General features: G+C 37.2%; 1 protein-coding gene across 1 annotated transcript; it reads right to left on the bottom strand.

The window, feature by feature from the left end:
• Nucleotides 1-4,903: 4,903 nt before the first annotated feature.
• LOC102816522 (olfactory receptor 10A5-like) lies at nucleotides 4,904-5,848 on the bottom strand. Its single transcript, XM_006870115.1, has one exon. The coding sequence runs from the start codon at nucleotides 5,846-5,848 to the stop codon at nucleotides 4,904-4,906; it is 945 nt and encodes a 314-aa protein (XP_006870177.1).
• Between the last annotated feature and the right edge of the window lie 8,720 nt (nucleotides 5,849-14,568).

The following is a 14,568-nucleotide window of genomic DNA, read 5'->3' as shown; positions in this document are numbered from 1 at the left end:
TTCTTTGAGGTATCCAAATGTAATTTATTATTCTTTCCAGAGCTCCCTTCTCATGAAAAGTAAAGGGAAATTATTCTCATGGACATGGCAATTCTACAAGTATAAATATAAATGGGCTTCAAACAGTTCATGAAAAAAATTAGGTGAAAATACCTACTTGTACAATAGTTTTCTCTGCCTCATACCCTTCCAGTCTTTACCTTAAACCCATGTTGGAAGGGCCATGTAGGTGACTGGGATAATTTTCCATCTTCTTAATAAGAGAAATTATTAGTGGTTTGTTTGAAGACTTCTTTAGAATTGAAGAGCCTGTTTCCATCAGGAGTTTCCTCATAGGAAATTGCTAAAGAGGTTAAAAAGCCTCATTCCACACTTGTCTCATATTTAAGCAATAGTTCAAGTGAATATAACTGTATTGTATGATTTTAAAACACACTAACATCTTAAAAATTGATGAAATAAATATGTTAGCATCAGTTTTGTTTTGTTTTTAAAGTTCTTTGGGAAAGTTAAGGAAGTATGGATTGGCAAAGTTGCACATCAGTGAGCTCAAGCATGGCAACAATAGTGAAGTTGGCCCAGGATCAGGCAGTGTTTCATTCTACTGTGCATAAATAAGGTCACTACGAGTTGGTACCGACTTGATGGCACCTAACAACAACAACAACAACAACAAATCAGTGTTGGCTGTGGGAGTAGTTATTCCAAGAAGTCTTCTAATATGAGGGAACTAGGGGTTGAAAAATTCTCAGAGAAGTAAGCATGAGTTGACAAAGCATATTATTGCTATACAAAACTTTTTATTATTTATATGCCAGATATATACATTGTTTGCCTCTCATGCACTGTGACTAGAACATTTTTTTGTAAGGTGGTTTTTGGAATCTTTTCTTATTCTTCAAAGCAAACAATTAGTATAGGTTTTCCTCTTGTAAATGTGGAAAATATTTTATACTTTTAACTTGGGATTGAATTGCTGTGGAGCTCTAGCAATAAAATCTGACACAAGTTTGGCCAATATTTTAATTTTGGTTCCTTTCTTGAGAACATTGTACCATTCTGGAATCCTAGGCAATTGGCGGTTGAAAGCATACAGAAACATTTCTTCTGCTGTAAGCATGGGTGTCTTAATAGAGTTTGATCAGTAAATACAGCAGCAAAAGTTCTTTAGGTGTCTTTCAGAGCAGTGTTTATAAGTGAGAGCAAAACAATACAACATATTAGACACTGATTGATAGCAGCTGTTGGATTGGATTGTGTGTGTATGTGTGCATGTGACATATTCATTGTTAGTCAGGGACAACTAAGAGACAGCCTTGGAAGGAATGAGGCTTTACTATTATGTATGTTGAGGCTATAAAATTTTCAGTTATTCCTTCTAAAGTTGCCATGACCTTTGGTTATCATAGTATCACATGCAAAATTGAAAACATTCACTTTCCAACAGAGAAAGCACAAAATCATGGTATTTAGCCACAAATATGTTCAGCTTCTACTTCTAGTCAGGCTTACTCTCTGGGCATAAAATCTCCAGCAGGGTCAAATTCCATTTTAATTCTACTGATAAATACTACAGGTCCTGATATTCATCACCCTGAACCTTAGGAATTCAGTGATAATGACCACAATGGTCATTTGGACAAAGCAATATGTTGTGTATTGGATACAAAGGAAAACATGTAAATAAGAAGAAAAAGCTTTCCACCATTTAACAATTAGATAAGTAGGAAGAAATTAATGTAATTGCCATATTTTAATGACCAGTTTTGCTATTATTATATATGCTGTTAAGTGCCATCAAATCACTTCTGGTGAGGTCCATGTGGATAGTCGTCTGTTATGCTGTCTAAAGAAAGTATTTGAAATGAACAAATCATTGGTTTTGCAGAATTATATCATGCATTCTCCAGCATAATTTCTATCACCAGGGCCATATTTTCCAACTACTGGTCCTTCCTCTTTGCTCCCAAACTTTGCATTCCAATCACCAATAATGAGCAATACATCTTAATTGCATGTTTGATCAATTTTAGATTGAAGACGTTGGTAGAATTCTTCTATTTCATCCTCACTGGCTTTAGTGGTTGGTGTATAAATTTCAATAATAGTGGCATTAACTAGGTTTCCCTGTAGGCACATGGATATTATCCTATCACATACAGCATTGTACCTCATGACTGATCTGGATATGTTCTTTTTGACGATGAATGCAACACCACTACTTTTCAATTTGTCATTCCCGAAGTATGAGTGTTCCAGAACACTTAATTGTACTCATGAGGAATCTGTACCTGGACCAAGAAGCAGTTGTTTGAACAGAGCATGGGAAAACTGAATGTTTTAAAATTAAGAAAGGTGTGTGACAAGGTTGTATTCTTTCACCATACTTATTCAACCTGAATGATGAGCAAATAAAATGAGAAGCTGGGTTCTATGAAGAAAAACATGGCATCAGGGTTGGAGGAAGACTCATTAAAACCTGCGATATGCAGATGATACAACCTTGCTTGCTGAAAGTGAAGAGGACTTAAAACATTTACTGATGAAGATCAAAGAGCATAGCCTTCAGTATGGATTACATCTTAATGTCAAGAAAACAAAAATCCTCACCACTGGATCAATAAACAACATTCTTATCAATGGAGAAAAGATTGAAGTTGTCAAGGACTTCATTCTTCTTGGATCAACTATCAACACTCATGGAAGCAGCAGTTTCATGAGTTCAGATGATGTATTGCATTAGGCAAATCTGCTGCACAGGAACTTTAAAAGTGTTGAAAAGCTAAGATGTCAACTTGAGGACTAAGGTGTGCTTGACTCAAGCCATGGTATTTTCAATAACCTCATATGCGTGTGAAAGCTGGACAGTGAATAAGGAAGACAGTAGAAGAATTGATGCCTTTGAGTTGTGGTGTTGGAGGAGAATACTAAAAGTGCCATGGACTGCCAAAAGAACCAATAGATCTGTTTGGGAAGATGTGCAGCCTGAGTGTTCCTTAGAGGCAAAGATGGCCAAACTTCTTCTCTCATACTTTGGACATATTGTCAGCAGGGAACAGTCGCTGGAGAAGGATATCATGTTTGGTAAGATGAAGTGTCAGAGAAAAAGAGGAAGACCTCCAAAGAGATGGATTGGCCAGGTGGCAGCATCAATGGACTCAAGTGTGGCAACAGTACTGAGGTTGGCCCAGGATCGGACATTGTTTCGTTCTGCTGTGCATAACGTCGCTATGAGTTGGTGCCAACTCGATGGCACCTAACAGCAACAACATGTTGTTAAGTGACTTTAAGTATGCTCCAACTCATGTTGTTGTTGTTAGGTGCCACTGAGTTGCTTCTAACTCATAATGATCTTATGCAGAATGACACACTGCCTTGTCAGATGCCAATTTCACAATTGTTGCGTTTGAGCACATTGTTGTTGTCACTATGTTAAATCCATTTTGTTGGGTGTCTGCTTCTTTTTCACTCACACTCTACTTTATCCAACATGATGTCCTTCTCCAGGGACTGTTCTGATAATATATCCAAAGTATGAGAGATGAAGTCATTGGTCATCTTAGCTTCTAAGGAGCATTCTGGTTGCGCTTCTTCCAATACTGTTCTTCTGGCAGTCCACAGTACTTTTAATATTTTTCTCCAAAACCCTAACTCAACTACATCGATTCTTCTATGGTCTTCCTTATTCATTGATCAACATTCACATGCATATAAGGCTACTGAAAATATCCTGGATTTGGTCAGGTGCACCTCAGTGCTCAAACTGACATCTTTGCTCTTGAACACTTTAAAGAGGTCTTGTGCAAAAGATTTGCCTAATGCAATACATCATTTGATTGGCTGTTGCTTCCATGAATATTGATGGTGGATACAAGTAAATTTAAGTCTTTGACAACTTCAATATCTTCTCCACTTATCATGATGTTATTTATTAGTCCAATGGTGAGGATTTTTGTTTTCTTGACATTGAAGTGCAGCCCATACTGAAAATTGTGGTCTCTAATCCAACTCACTGCAACCCTGTATAGGGTTTCCAAGGAGCAGATGGTGGCTTTTAACCATTGGCCGTGTGGTTAGCAGGCCAGTGCTTATCCTCCAGTACCACAGTAAGACTCATATGTATGTATGTTGTATGCATGCTTCATCTTTCTCCCGTGGAAAAACTGAATGTATTTCTAGTTTTGAATGTATTTCCAGTTTTGAACTGCCGACCTTGAGGTTAGCAGCCCAATTTGTAACCACTATGCTACCAGAGCTCCTTATATGTATGTATGTGTATATATGTGTGTGTGATATACATACATATGTACATATGTATGCATATATATGTATATACATGTATATGTGTGTGTGCATGTATGTGTGCTGGTAAGTGCTGTTGAGAGGTGTGTGTGTTGTTAAGTGTCATTAAGTTGGTTCTGACCCACAGCAACCCTACATAGGGTTTGCAAGACTTTTAAATCTTTGTGGGAGCAGAAAGCTTCATAATTCTCCCAAGAGACATCTGGTAGGCTTGAAACAAAGACCTTGTGGTTTGCAGTCTAGTGCTTATCGTATGGAGCCACTGTGCTTAACACACAGATACATAAACACACATATAATCATATAAATATATATGTTGTTGTTGTTATGTGCTGTTGAGTCAGTTCTGACTTATAGGGACCCTGTATAGGATTTCTGAGGACCAGCTGGTATATTTGAATCATTGACCTTGTGATTCAAACCAACCTTGTGGTCGAGTGCTTATCCTATAGTGGCTCACAAGGACACCTATATATAATTATTAAAGTCTTTCTATAAATATATTTTTGTATAAATATAGGAGAGGATGATATAATAAAATCTTGGGTAACTTCTCTCTAAATAGTGTAAGTTTTATCTACTATAGCTTAGTTGTTTAGGTTTAAGCCATTTGTCGAAGAGGGTTTCTTTGTGTAATCCTTTGAAAGGCTTCCTTCACTTCCTTGTTCCTTAAGGTATAGATGACAGGATTCAAAGCAGGAGTGACCACTGTGTACATGAGGGCAGTAGCCTTGTCTGTTTCTGGAGTGTGGGCAGTCTTAGGTTGTAGGTAAGTGAATAAGGCAGTCCCATAGAACAGAGAAACAACTAGGATATGAGAAGAACAGGTGGAGAATGCTTTGTGCCTGCCAGCTGCTGAGGGGATTCTCAAGATAGCCATAAGGATGCGAACATAAGAGCACAGAATGAGGAGACAGGGACTCATGATGAAGAGCACTGACACGGCAAACATCACTATCTCATTGTGGGAAGTATCAACACAAGCCAGTTTCACCACAGGCATGATATCACAAAAAAAGTGCTGAATCTTTCCGGTTCCACAGAAGGGCAGAGTGAAAATCCAAGTGGTCTGAACTGACTCCACCACCACTCCAGTGGTCCATGATGCTGCAGCCAATTTCAAGCACACACTAGGGCCCATCAAGAGAGTATAATGCAGGGGGTAACAAATGGCTACATAGCGGTCATAAGCCATGGCTGCTAGCAGACAACATTCTGTGAGTCCCAAGATAGTGAATATGTACATCTGAGCTGCACAACCTTCTATGCTAATGGTCTTGATCTCTACCAGTAGGTGCACCAGCATCTGAGGTACCACACTGCTGATGTAGCACATCTCCAAAAAGGAGAGATTCACCAGAAAGAAATACATAGGCGTGTGCAGGCATGAAGTGACCCAGATGAGGCCAATGATGATAAGGTTTCCTCCCACAGTAAACAGATAGATAACTAAGAACACAAAGAAGAGCAAAGACTGTAACTCTGCTAGAGAAGAAAAAGCCACAAATGTGAATTTGGTGCAGAGGGTCTGGTTTCCAACCACCATGGGCTCAGAGCCAGACATCTGTGGAGATGAGAAAGAGAATATTTAAAACTTAAAGGAATCCAGTCACCTAACATATTCTTCATCAAATCTCAGGCAAAGACACACCTAGATCAATGGTTGGAGTTGAGAACAAAGATAGTTTGGATTCTATTTTTAAAAATCTTTTAAAGTAACTTTTAATTAAAAATGAATGCAGTGTTCCTTCGTTATACTGAATTGTGGATCCTGTGTTTTGTTACAGTAATTTAAAGAAAACAACTGCTTCTAGTTACAGATTGTAATTATCTTGTTTTTGTCTTACCAGTATTTGAATTATATGCACACATTATTACACAGGTAATATGTTCTAGTTGTAAAGGAGTCACATGTCACCTAAATTTATAGAGTGAAATATAATCATTATGATATTGCAAAATCACTACCTTCCTTAAAGTTACTTATAGTAGCTTGGTAGAGATTGTATTTCCAGTCAATTGCCTATTGATTCACATGCAAATTCTTACTTATTTTGAATTGAGCACAATAAAACAACAATTAGAAAGTTAAAATCCAAATAAATCAAACTCAACAGGATCTCCTTTCTACAACATAAATGTTAATTTGCAGATTATAATAAATAGGTACTAAACCTAGATTCACAAGTAAACTTACTTTTTCTTATTGAGCGACTAGATTTTCCAGACCGAAAAACTGTAGTAGGATAACAGAAATGGCAGTATTTCTATCCTTACTTGAGCCTACAGGGATTGACTTAATTATATTTGTCTCCAGAGAAATGTGTACAGAAACAACAACAACAAACGTTCAATGTACAAGTTGGTTTCATTTCTTGAAAACATTTTCCAGAGAGAATATACTGCTGTCAATTGCATCACTTAAGTTTTCAGTCTGTAAAACTAAAAGTATTCATTCATAAACATCATGCAATTTAAATAACTATTTAATTTTATAGATCTTTGTCATCCATCTTTTTAAAATTCCTCAAATGGACAGTTTTTTCTTCCATAAACTCCACAGATAAAGTCCATTTTATTATCTATGAATCAATTGATAGCAGCATAAATAAATAATTGGGGAATTCAAAATTTTCAGTGAAATTAATCAAACTAATTTATTAAACATATGGCAAAACATATGAGACTAAAGCCTCATCTTTCTCCCATGGAACAACTGGTAGTTTCAAGCTGCTGATCTTGAGGTTAGCAGCCTGACTTATAACCACTACTATACCTGAGCTCCTTATTTTAGGTAGACTTAAAAAAAAAAGTTTGGAGAAAGTTGATGTAGCTTTTGATCAAAACAAAGTGGTGCAGGGCTTCTAAGAATGACCATCTGCTAATAGTGTTATTTGAAATGATCAGTTAGTTTTGAGGGTTCCAGAACTAATGTCTAAACATTGGACTGGCAACCACAACATCAGTGGTTCAAACTCACCAGCTGCTCATTGGAAACCCTACGTATCAGAATTGACTTGACAGCACTTAACAAAACAACAACAACAACAACAACAAATAACTTATATTAATTTTAATGGTTTTCAAAAACATACTTCGAAATTGGTATTGGCATATTGAATCTTTTGAAAGTAGAATTTGAAAGCTGTCCATGCACTAAAATACCACTTGACTTTAGACGAACCTCAGAAAAAAAAAAAAAAAAGAGCCACTTGTAGGTACACAGTCTACCCCTTTCATAATCAGCTGTCCTTGCTCCAGATGCCATCTGGGTCCAAAAGAATTTCTTCTGGGAACAATAACCTTGGCCTTAGCCACCTGGCCTGGCAAAAACTTCTTCTGGATCAGGTGCCCTGACTCCAGACAACATAATTGTCTTATTTTTAGGAAGTCCCAGTAAGTTATTTTGTCTTTTTGTGATTTTTACTTACATGTGACAGTATATTGGTGGTGGTTGTGTACCATCAAGTTGGTTCTGACTCATAGCTACCCTGTATAGGGTTTCTGAAGTTGCAGAATTTTATGGGAGCAGAAAGCCTTATCTTACTTCTGCCAAAAGTCTGGTTGATGCCTTGCTGCTAGCAGCCCAGAGTGTAATCCACTATGATACCAGGGCTCCTTACAAAAGCCCCTCAATTTATCTCTATTTTTCTTAACTGATGAAAACTCTGATAGTTCATAGTTTTTCACTTAGGTTTTTAATCCAATTTGAGTCTGTTTTTCATATAATATATGAGTCTTGTTTCATTTTTCTGTAAATGGATATCTAATTTTGCCAGTTCCGTTTTTTTGGAGGCAGTCCTATGGTGGTGCTATAGGATAAACACTGGATCAAGGCTGGTTTGAACTGAAAGATCATTGGTTCAAACTCACCAGCTGCTAATAACAACAATAACATTTATTGAAGAGGCTATCTCTTTCCCATTTAATGTGTTTTGGGCCATTGTCAAATATCAGTTAGCTGTATGTGATGTATTTACCTATTCTTTATTCTGTTACACTGATCTTTTTATGTTTCATTGAACCAGTACCAGATAATTTTGACCATTGTGGCTGTGTAGTAGATTTTCAGATCAGGATAAGTGAGGCCTTCAACTTTGTCCTTCTTCTTAAGTAACACTTTGCTTAGCTGAGTTCTCTTTCCTCTCCATATAAAGTGTATGATTACTTTTTCTATCTCTTCTAAGAATAATGTTGTAATCTGGATTGGTATTGCATATGTCTGAAGATTGCTTTGGGTAGCGTTGACATTTTCGTCATGTCAAGTCTTTCTATCCATGAGCATGATATATTCTTTCTTTTTTTTAAGTTTTTATAGTAAATTGAGTAATAGTTTACATGGGAAAACATCAGTTTTATACTCATCCTATTGTATTTCATTTCATTGCAATTACAATTTACTCCATGCATCATCATTCAACAGTATTTGCTTCTATTCCCTCTGCTTTTTTTTTTTTTTTTTTTTTCGATGTACACCAAAGCACTCAGGGATATATAATCATTCAAACAACCAAAGGGCATACCCTGCAAGCCTGCTCCCTGTCCGCCAGCACACAACCACTCTCCCTCCATGAGTCTAGAGTCCCCAGCCACTCCTTTTCTCATCATCATCTCTACCTCAATCTCTGGCATCACTGCATCTCTGGATAGGGTTCCACACTCCACTCTTCTCCCTTGATGGTCACAGGGTCCTCCACTCCTGGACTTCAAAATCAACCACTCTCCGCTTTGTGTTACAAAATGTCTACCTTTACATTTGCAACAATTGCAATCAGTCCTGATACTAATTATTCACAGTTGAACCACAAGAGTCTTAACCCCATCTTCTTTCACCAGCCCTGTCTAGACAGGTTCAAAACCACTCAGTGGAGATTCTACTTTCCCTGCACCTTCTGAAACTAAGCTCCCTCTTGAAAACTTGTAAGTCAGTCACTTTGTGCCTTTATAGCCTCCCATTTTAGGTAGCCAATGGCTAAATTGCCCATCCCTGTCAACCCTGTGTACAGAAGAGGTGGGAATGATCCTTGATGTGAAGATTCCTTCCCTCTTTTAAGCTACTACATCCATATGTATAGGTCAAATTCATCAAATTGTAGCAGATTACACTTTTTTCCCTCTTCTTTCTTACACTACTTGAGTTCTGATCATCCAGCCATTGAATCTAGGTAAAATGGCTACTGCAAATGCGCATGTTCTTGTGCATCTCCCCTCACTTCATATCAGCTGGATGCTTCACTTTCTGCTCTAGTCCTCTCTGGCTATATCCCTGTCCATGGGCTCAGGAGTCCCCAGGTGTCACCACACTGCTGGTCAACTAGGTCTCACTCCATGGTAGGACTCAGCCCACAACTTCATTGCTGATTTTCCTTCACTTCCCCTCATTGGTAGACCAAGGTGGTCACCAGCAAGATTACATATATGCTCATGTATTTCCTTTGCGTTTAAGTCTTGGAAGGGGGTTTTCCCAGAATGGACTTGATTGCTTGCCTTGATGGCTCCCCTGCAAACAACTTGCTTGTTCTTGTGGTAGTCAACCAGACTGCTGATTTTGCTTTTTATTTTTCCTGCTATTCTTCCTTTCAAGAAGTATCTTCTGTTCCTCTAGCTGCTCCAGGCTGGTCTGCTTGTCTTTTCAAGTGGAAATTTCCCACCTCAGAAGATTCTGGATAGGGATCAGGATTCCACCTAAGGTCTTATACAATACAAAGGCTCTGAAAAAAGCCCTTTTCACTAGGCAAGTTCTAGCCCATCTTTTAGGTATTCCAATCAGTTATAGGCTGAAAACAGACTTACAAGCTTTCTATGGTGATGTTTATGGCTTTTCCTTTCCATTCCCCTCAAGTGTCTATTTTACGATAGTATGCAAGGGAAACCAAGATTCATAAGATAGTCAAACATCTTAATATTATTTCCCCTCTTTTACCCATTCAGACTATGCCTCAATCCTTGTATCACTGTTTTTCCAACGTTGAGCATGCATCACTATTTACCTCTGTCCCATTTAGCCCATGAAAACCTACCTAAATGTTCTCCTATCTGCCTTGTTTGTCCATTCCACTCCCCCTTCTTGTGCATTACTCCCTTCAACACCTGAAATATTATGTGTATATTCCCTTCCCTGTGCTATACTTTTCTCTCCCTCCCCTCATCACCACCCCCCACAACACCACTGGTAAACAACAAAGAAAAAAAAATTCCCTTTTAGTGTGGGTATTTTTTCTTAAGCTTTTACAATATGCAGTATTTTTCCTTTTGTGACTGACTAATTTCACTCAGCATAATGTCCTCAAGGTTCATTCATGTTATGTGGTGGCTCCCAGCTTCCTTGCTATTCTTCAAGGTAGCATAATATTCCATTGTGAGGATGTACCAAAGTTTGTTTACCCATTCTTCAATTGATGGGCACTTAGGCTGTCTCCATCTTTTTGCTATTGAAAATAGTGCTGCTATGAACATTGGTGTTCATCTATCTACTCATGTTATGGCTCATATTTCTTGTGGGTAAATACCAAGTACAGGGATTGTTGGGTCATAAGGTATTTCTGTTTCCAACTTTCTGAGGAAATACCATGCTGTTTTCCAGAGTGATTGGATCATTCTGCAATCCCACCAGCAATGTTGAAGGGTCCCAGTCTCTCTACATCCTTACCAGCATTTATTTTCCTCTATTTTTTTGAACTTTGTTGTTATTGCTGGTGTGAGATGATAGATATCTCATTGTTGTTTTGATTTGCATCTTTCTAATGAGCTCTGGTAGCGTAGTGGTTACGAATCGGGCTGCGAACCTTAAGGTCAGCAGTTCGAAACTACCAGCTGCTCCGCGGGAGAAAGATGAGGCTTTCTACTCCCGTAAAGATTTACACCCTCGGAAACCCTGTACAGGGTCGCTATGGGTCGGAACCGACTCGACGGCACTTAACAACAAAACAACAATGTCTCCATTAGATAAGCACTGGACTGTGAGCCACAAGGTCCACTGTTCGAGCCCGCCAGCCGCTCCTGGGAAAAACGATTAAGCTTTCTGCTGCCACAAAGATTTTAAGGAGTCCTGGTGTGGCTCTGTAGGTTACTGTAATAGACTGAAAAGCTGTTTGAACTACAAGTTTGGAGGTTCAAGTTCACCAGCTGCTCCTCAGAAATCCTATTCAGGGTCACTATGGATCAGAACCAACTCGATGGCACTTAACAACAACAACAAAATGGCTAATGATCATGGACATTTCTTCATATGTTTGTTGGCTGCCCTAATGTCTTCCTTGGTGAAGAGTTTGTTCATGTCCTGTGCCCATGTTTTAATTGGGTTATTTTTCTTTTTCTTGTAGAAGTGTTGTAGTTTCCTATATATTTTAGAAATTAGTCCCTTGTCTGATATGTTGTTGCAAAATATTTTTTCCCATTCTTTTTGGTGAAGTCTTTTGATGCACATAAATTTTTAATTTTTAGTATGTCCCATTCATCTATTTTGTCTTCTTTTGTTTGTGTAATTTTCATAATATTTGGTAGTCTGTGTAAGCTCTGTATTAGAGCCCTTAAATTTGTCCCCATTTTTTCACTGATGGCCTTTATAATTCTGGGATTCACATTTAGGTCTTTAATCCAGAACATGGTATATTCTTACATTTTTGTATGTCTCTTTTGGTTTCTTGTAGTAGTGTTTTATAGTTTTCTTTGCATAGGTTTTTCTTTTCACTGATTAGATTTCTTCCTTAGGATTTCATCTTCTGGGTGGCTATTGTAAATGACTGTTTTTCTGATTCCCTTTTCAAAGCTGTCTTTATTAGTGTAGAGTAACCCAACTGGTATTTGTAGACTGATCTTGTACCTTGCCACTTTTCTGAATCTTTCAATGAGTTTCAATAATTTTCTTGCTGAGTCTTTGGGATTTTTTTATGTATATAATTTGCAAATAGAGAATGTTTTGCTTCTTCTTGCCAACTTGGATGACTTTATTTCTCTGGTGTAGTGCTGTGGGTTAAAGCATTGGCTGTTCAAACTCATGAGCTATTCTTCATACACCCTATACAGGGTCGCCTCGACTTGGAACTAACTTGATGACACTTAATAACAACAACAACAATTTCCCTTTTTTGCCTTATTGTGCTGTCAAACACTTTCAACACATTATTGACGGGGAGTGAGGATAAATGGTCTCCTTGCCTGGTTCCTGTTTGCAAAAGGAAATGCTTTCAGCTGCTTTCCATTAAGAGTAATGTTGGCGGTTGCATTTGTATGTTGTTGTTGTTGTTAAGTACTGGTGAGTCAGCTCTGGCTATAGCTATGCTGTATAGGATTTCCAAGGAGCAACTGGTGGGTTTGAATCCTCAACCTTGCAGTTATCAGTCGAGTGTCCTTAATTATGTTACAGAATTTCCCTTCTATTCTTATTTTGTTGAGTTTTTTTGTTTTTTGTTGTTGTTTTTTTTTAAGTCAGGAATGGACTCTATATTTTGTCAAATAATGTTTTTGCATTAATCCATATGACCATGATGTTTTTTATTTTTATTTTTAAAAATTATATGATGAGTTGTATTGATTGTTTTTATATCATTGAGACATCCTTGCATCTCTGATATAAAGTCCAGTTGATCATGGTGTATTTTTTTGGACATGTTGAATTTTATTGGCTAGTATTTTGTTGAGAATTTTTCATCTATGTTCATTAGGGATATTAGTTTATAATTTTCTCTTTTAATTATGTCTTTTCTAGGTTTTGGTATAAGTATTATGTTCACTTCATAAAATATATTCAGAAGTTCCCCATACTTTTCTATGTTCTGGAAAAATTTGCGTAGAATGGTGTCAGGTCTTTGAATGTTTGATAGAATTTACCACTAAAAAAGCCATCTGAACCTGACTTTCTTTGTTGGGAGTTGTTTTTTTTTTTTTTTTTAGTAATCAGATACATTTCTTCTTTTGCAATAAATCAGTTAAAGTTTTCTACTTCATTCTGTGTTAGTTTAGGTAGGCTATGCTATTCTAAAATTTGTCTAGATTTTCAAATATTTGTAGTAGAATTCTTCATCTGTTGTTGTTTAGTGATGTTGAGTCTGTTCTGACTAATAGTGACCCAACAGGTTTTCCAAGGAGCAGCTGGTGGATTTGAACTGGTGACCTTGTGGTTCACAATCCAGTGCTGCCTATGACACCACACCAGGAGTCTAGAATTCTTCATAGTGTTCTGCTGTTATCCTTTTTTATTTCCATTGATTCTGTTGTGACATCATCCATATCATTTCTTATACATGCTATTTGTATCTTCTCTCTTTTTGGTAAGATTTACCAATGGTTTGTTGGTTTTATTAATCCTTTCAAAGAACCAACTTCTTGTCTTGGTAATTCTATCTGTTTTTTATTTTTTTTAAATTCATTCTATTTGATTTATTTATTTCTGCTCTAATTTCTTTTCTTCTGGTGACTGTAGGCTTACTTTGTTGCTCTTTTTCTAATTGTTGGAAACGTTGCGTTAATGTGTTGACTTTGTTCTTCTTTTTATATTTGTGTCTTTATTGCTAGAAATTGACCTTTAAGCACTGCTTTCATTGTGTTCAATATGTTTTAATAACTTGTGCCTCCATTCTCATTTGATTCAAGGATTTTTTTTTTTTTTCTATTATCTTATAGGTTTTAAGCATGGTGCTAGTTAATATCCATGTAATTGATTTTTTTCACTTGCTCTTTCTAATGTTAAGGAGCCCTGGTAGTGTAGTGGAAGTTAGCTGAGCTACTAATCTCATGGTTAGTAGTTAATGTCTACCAGGTGCTGCGTGGGAGAAGAATGAGGCTTTCTGTTCGTTTAATAATTTACAGCCTCAGAAGCTCTGTGCAGGGTTGCTATGAGTCAGAAGCGACTCAATGGTACTTAACAACAACAACAACTATTATTACAGAGTTGTTTATTTCTTTCTTTAATTCTCTTAGTATTTGACTTACGTATTTTGTGAATTTTTCTTTGGGAGCATAGATATTTATTATGGTTATGTCCTTTTGTTCAACTGACCCTTTAATCAAATGATTATGTTTTCCTTTGTATCTTATGCTGGTTTTTACCTAAATGACTATTTTATTAGAAATTAACATCGCCGTTCCTACTCATTTTTTAGTGCAGTTAGCTTAATATATTTTTTCCATTCCTTGATTTTTAATCATTTTTTGCCTTTGTTTGTAAGGTGTTTTGGTTTTTTTTGGGGGGAGGTGTTGGGGCGAAGGAGTGAATGCTAGTCTTTATTGAAATGACAAAAAACGTTCAGTGTGAGCCGGTGCAGGGGC

The sequence above is a fragment of the Chrysochloris asiatica genome, unplaced genomic scaffold, assembly GCF_000296735.1.
Source record: "Chrysochloris asiatica unplaced genomic scaffold, ChrAsi1.0 scaffold00138, whole genome shotgun sequence".
NCBI classification, from domain to species: domain Eukaryota; kingdom Metazoa; phylum Chordata; class Mammalia; order Afrosoricida; family Chrysochloridae; genus Chrysochloris; species Chrysochloris asiatica.
This window is presented reverse-complemented; position numbering and strand designations above follow the sequence as displayed.

Excerpts from the sequence above, each read along its gene's own strand:
- LOC102816522 (XM_006870115.1), bottom strand. The coding sequence starts at position 5,848 with ATGGTGGTTGGAAACCAGACCCTCTGCACCAAATTCACATTTGTGGCT.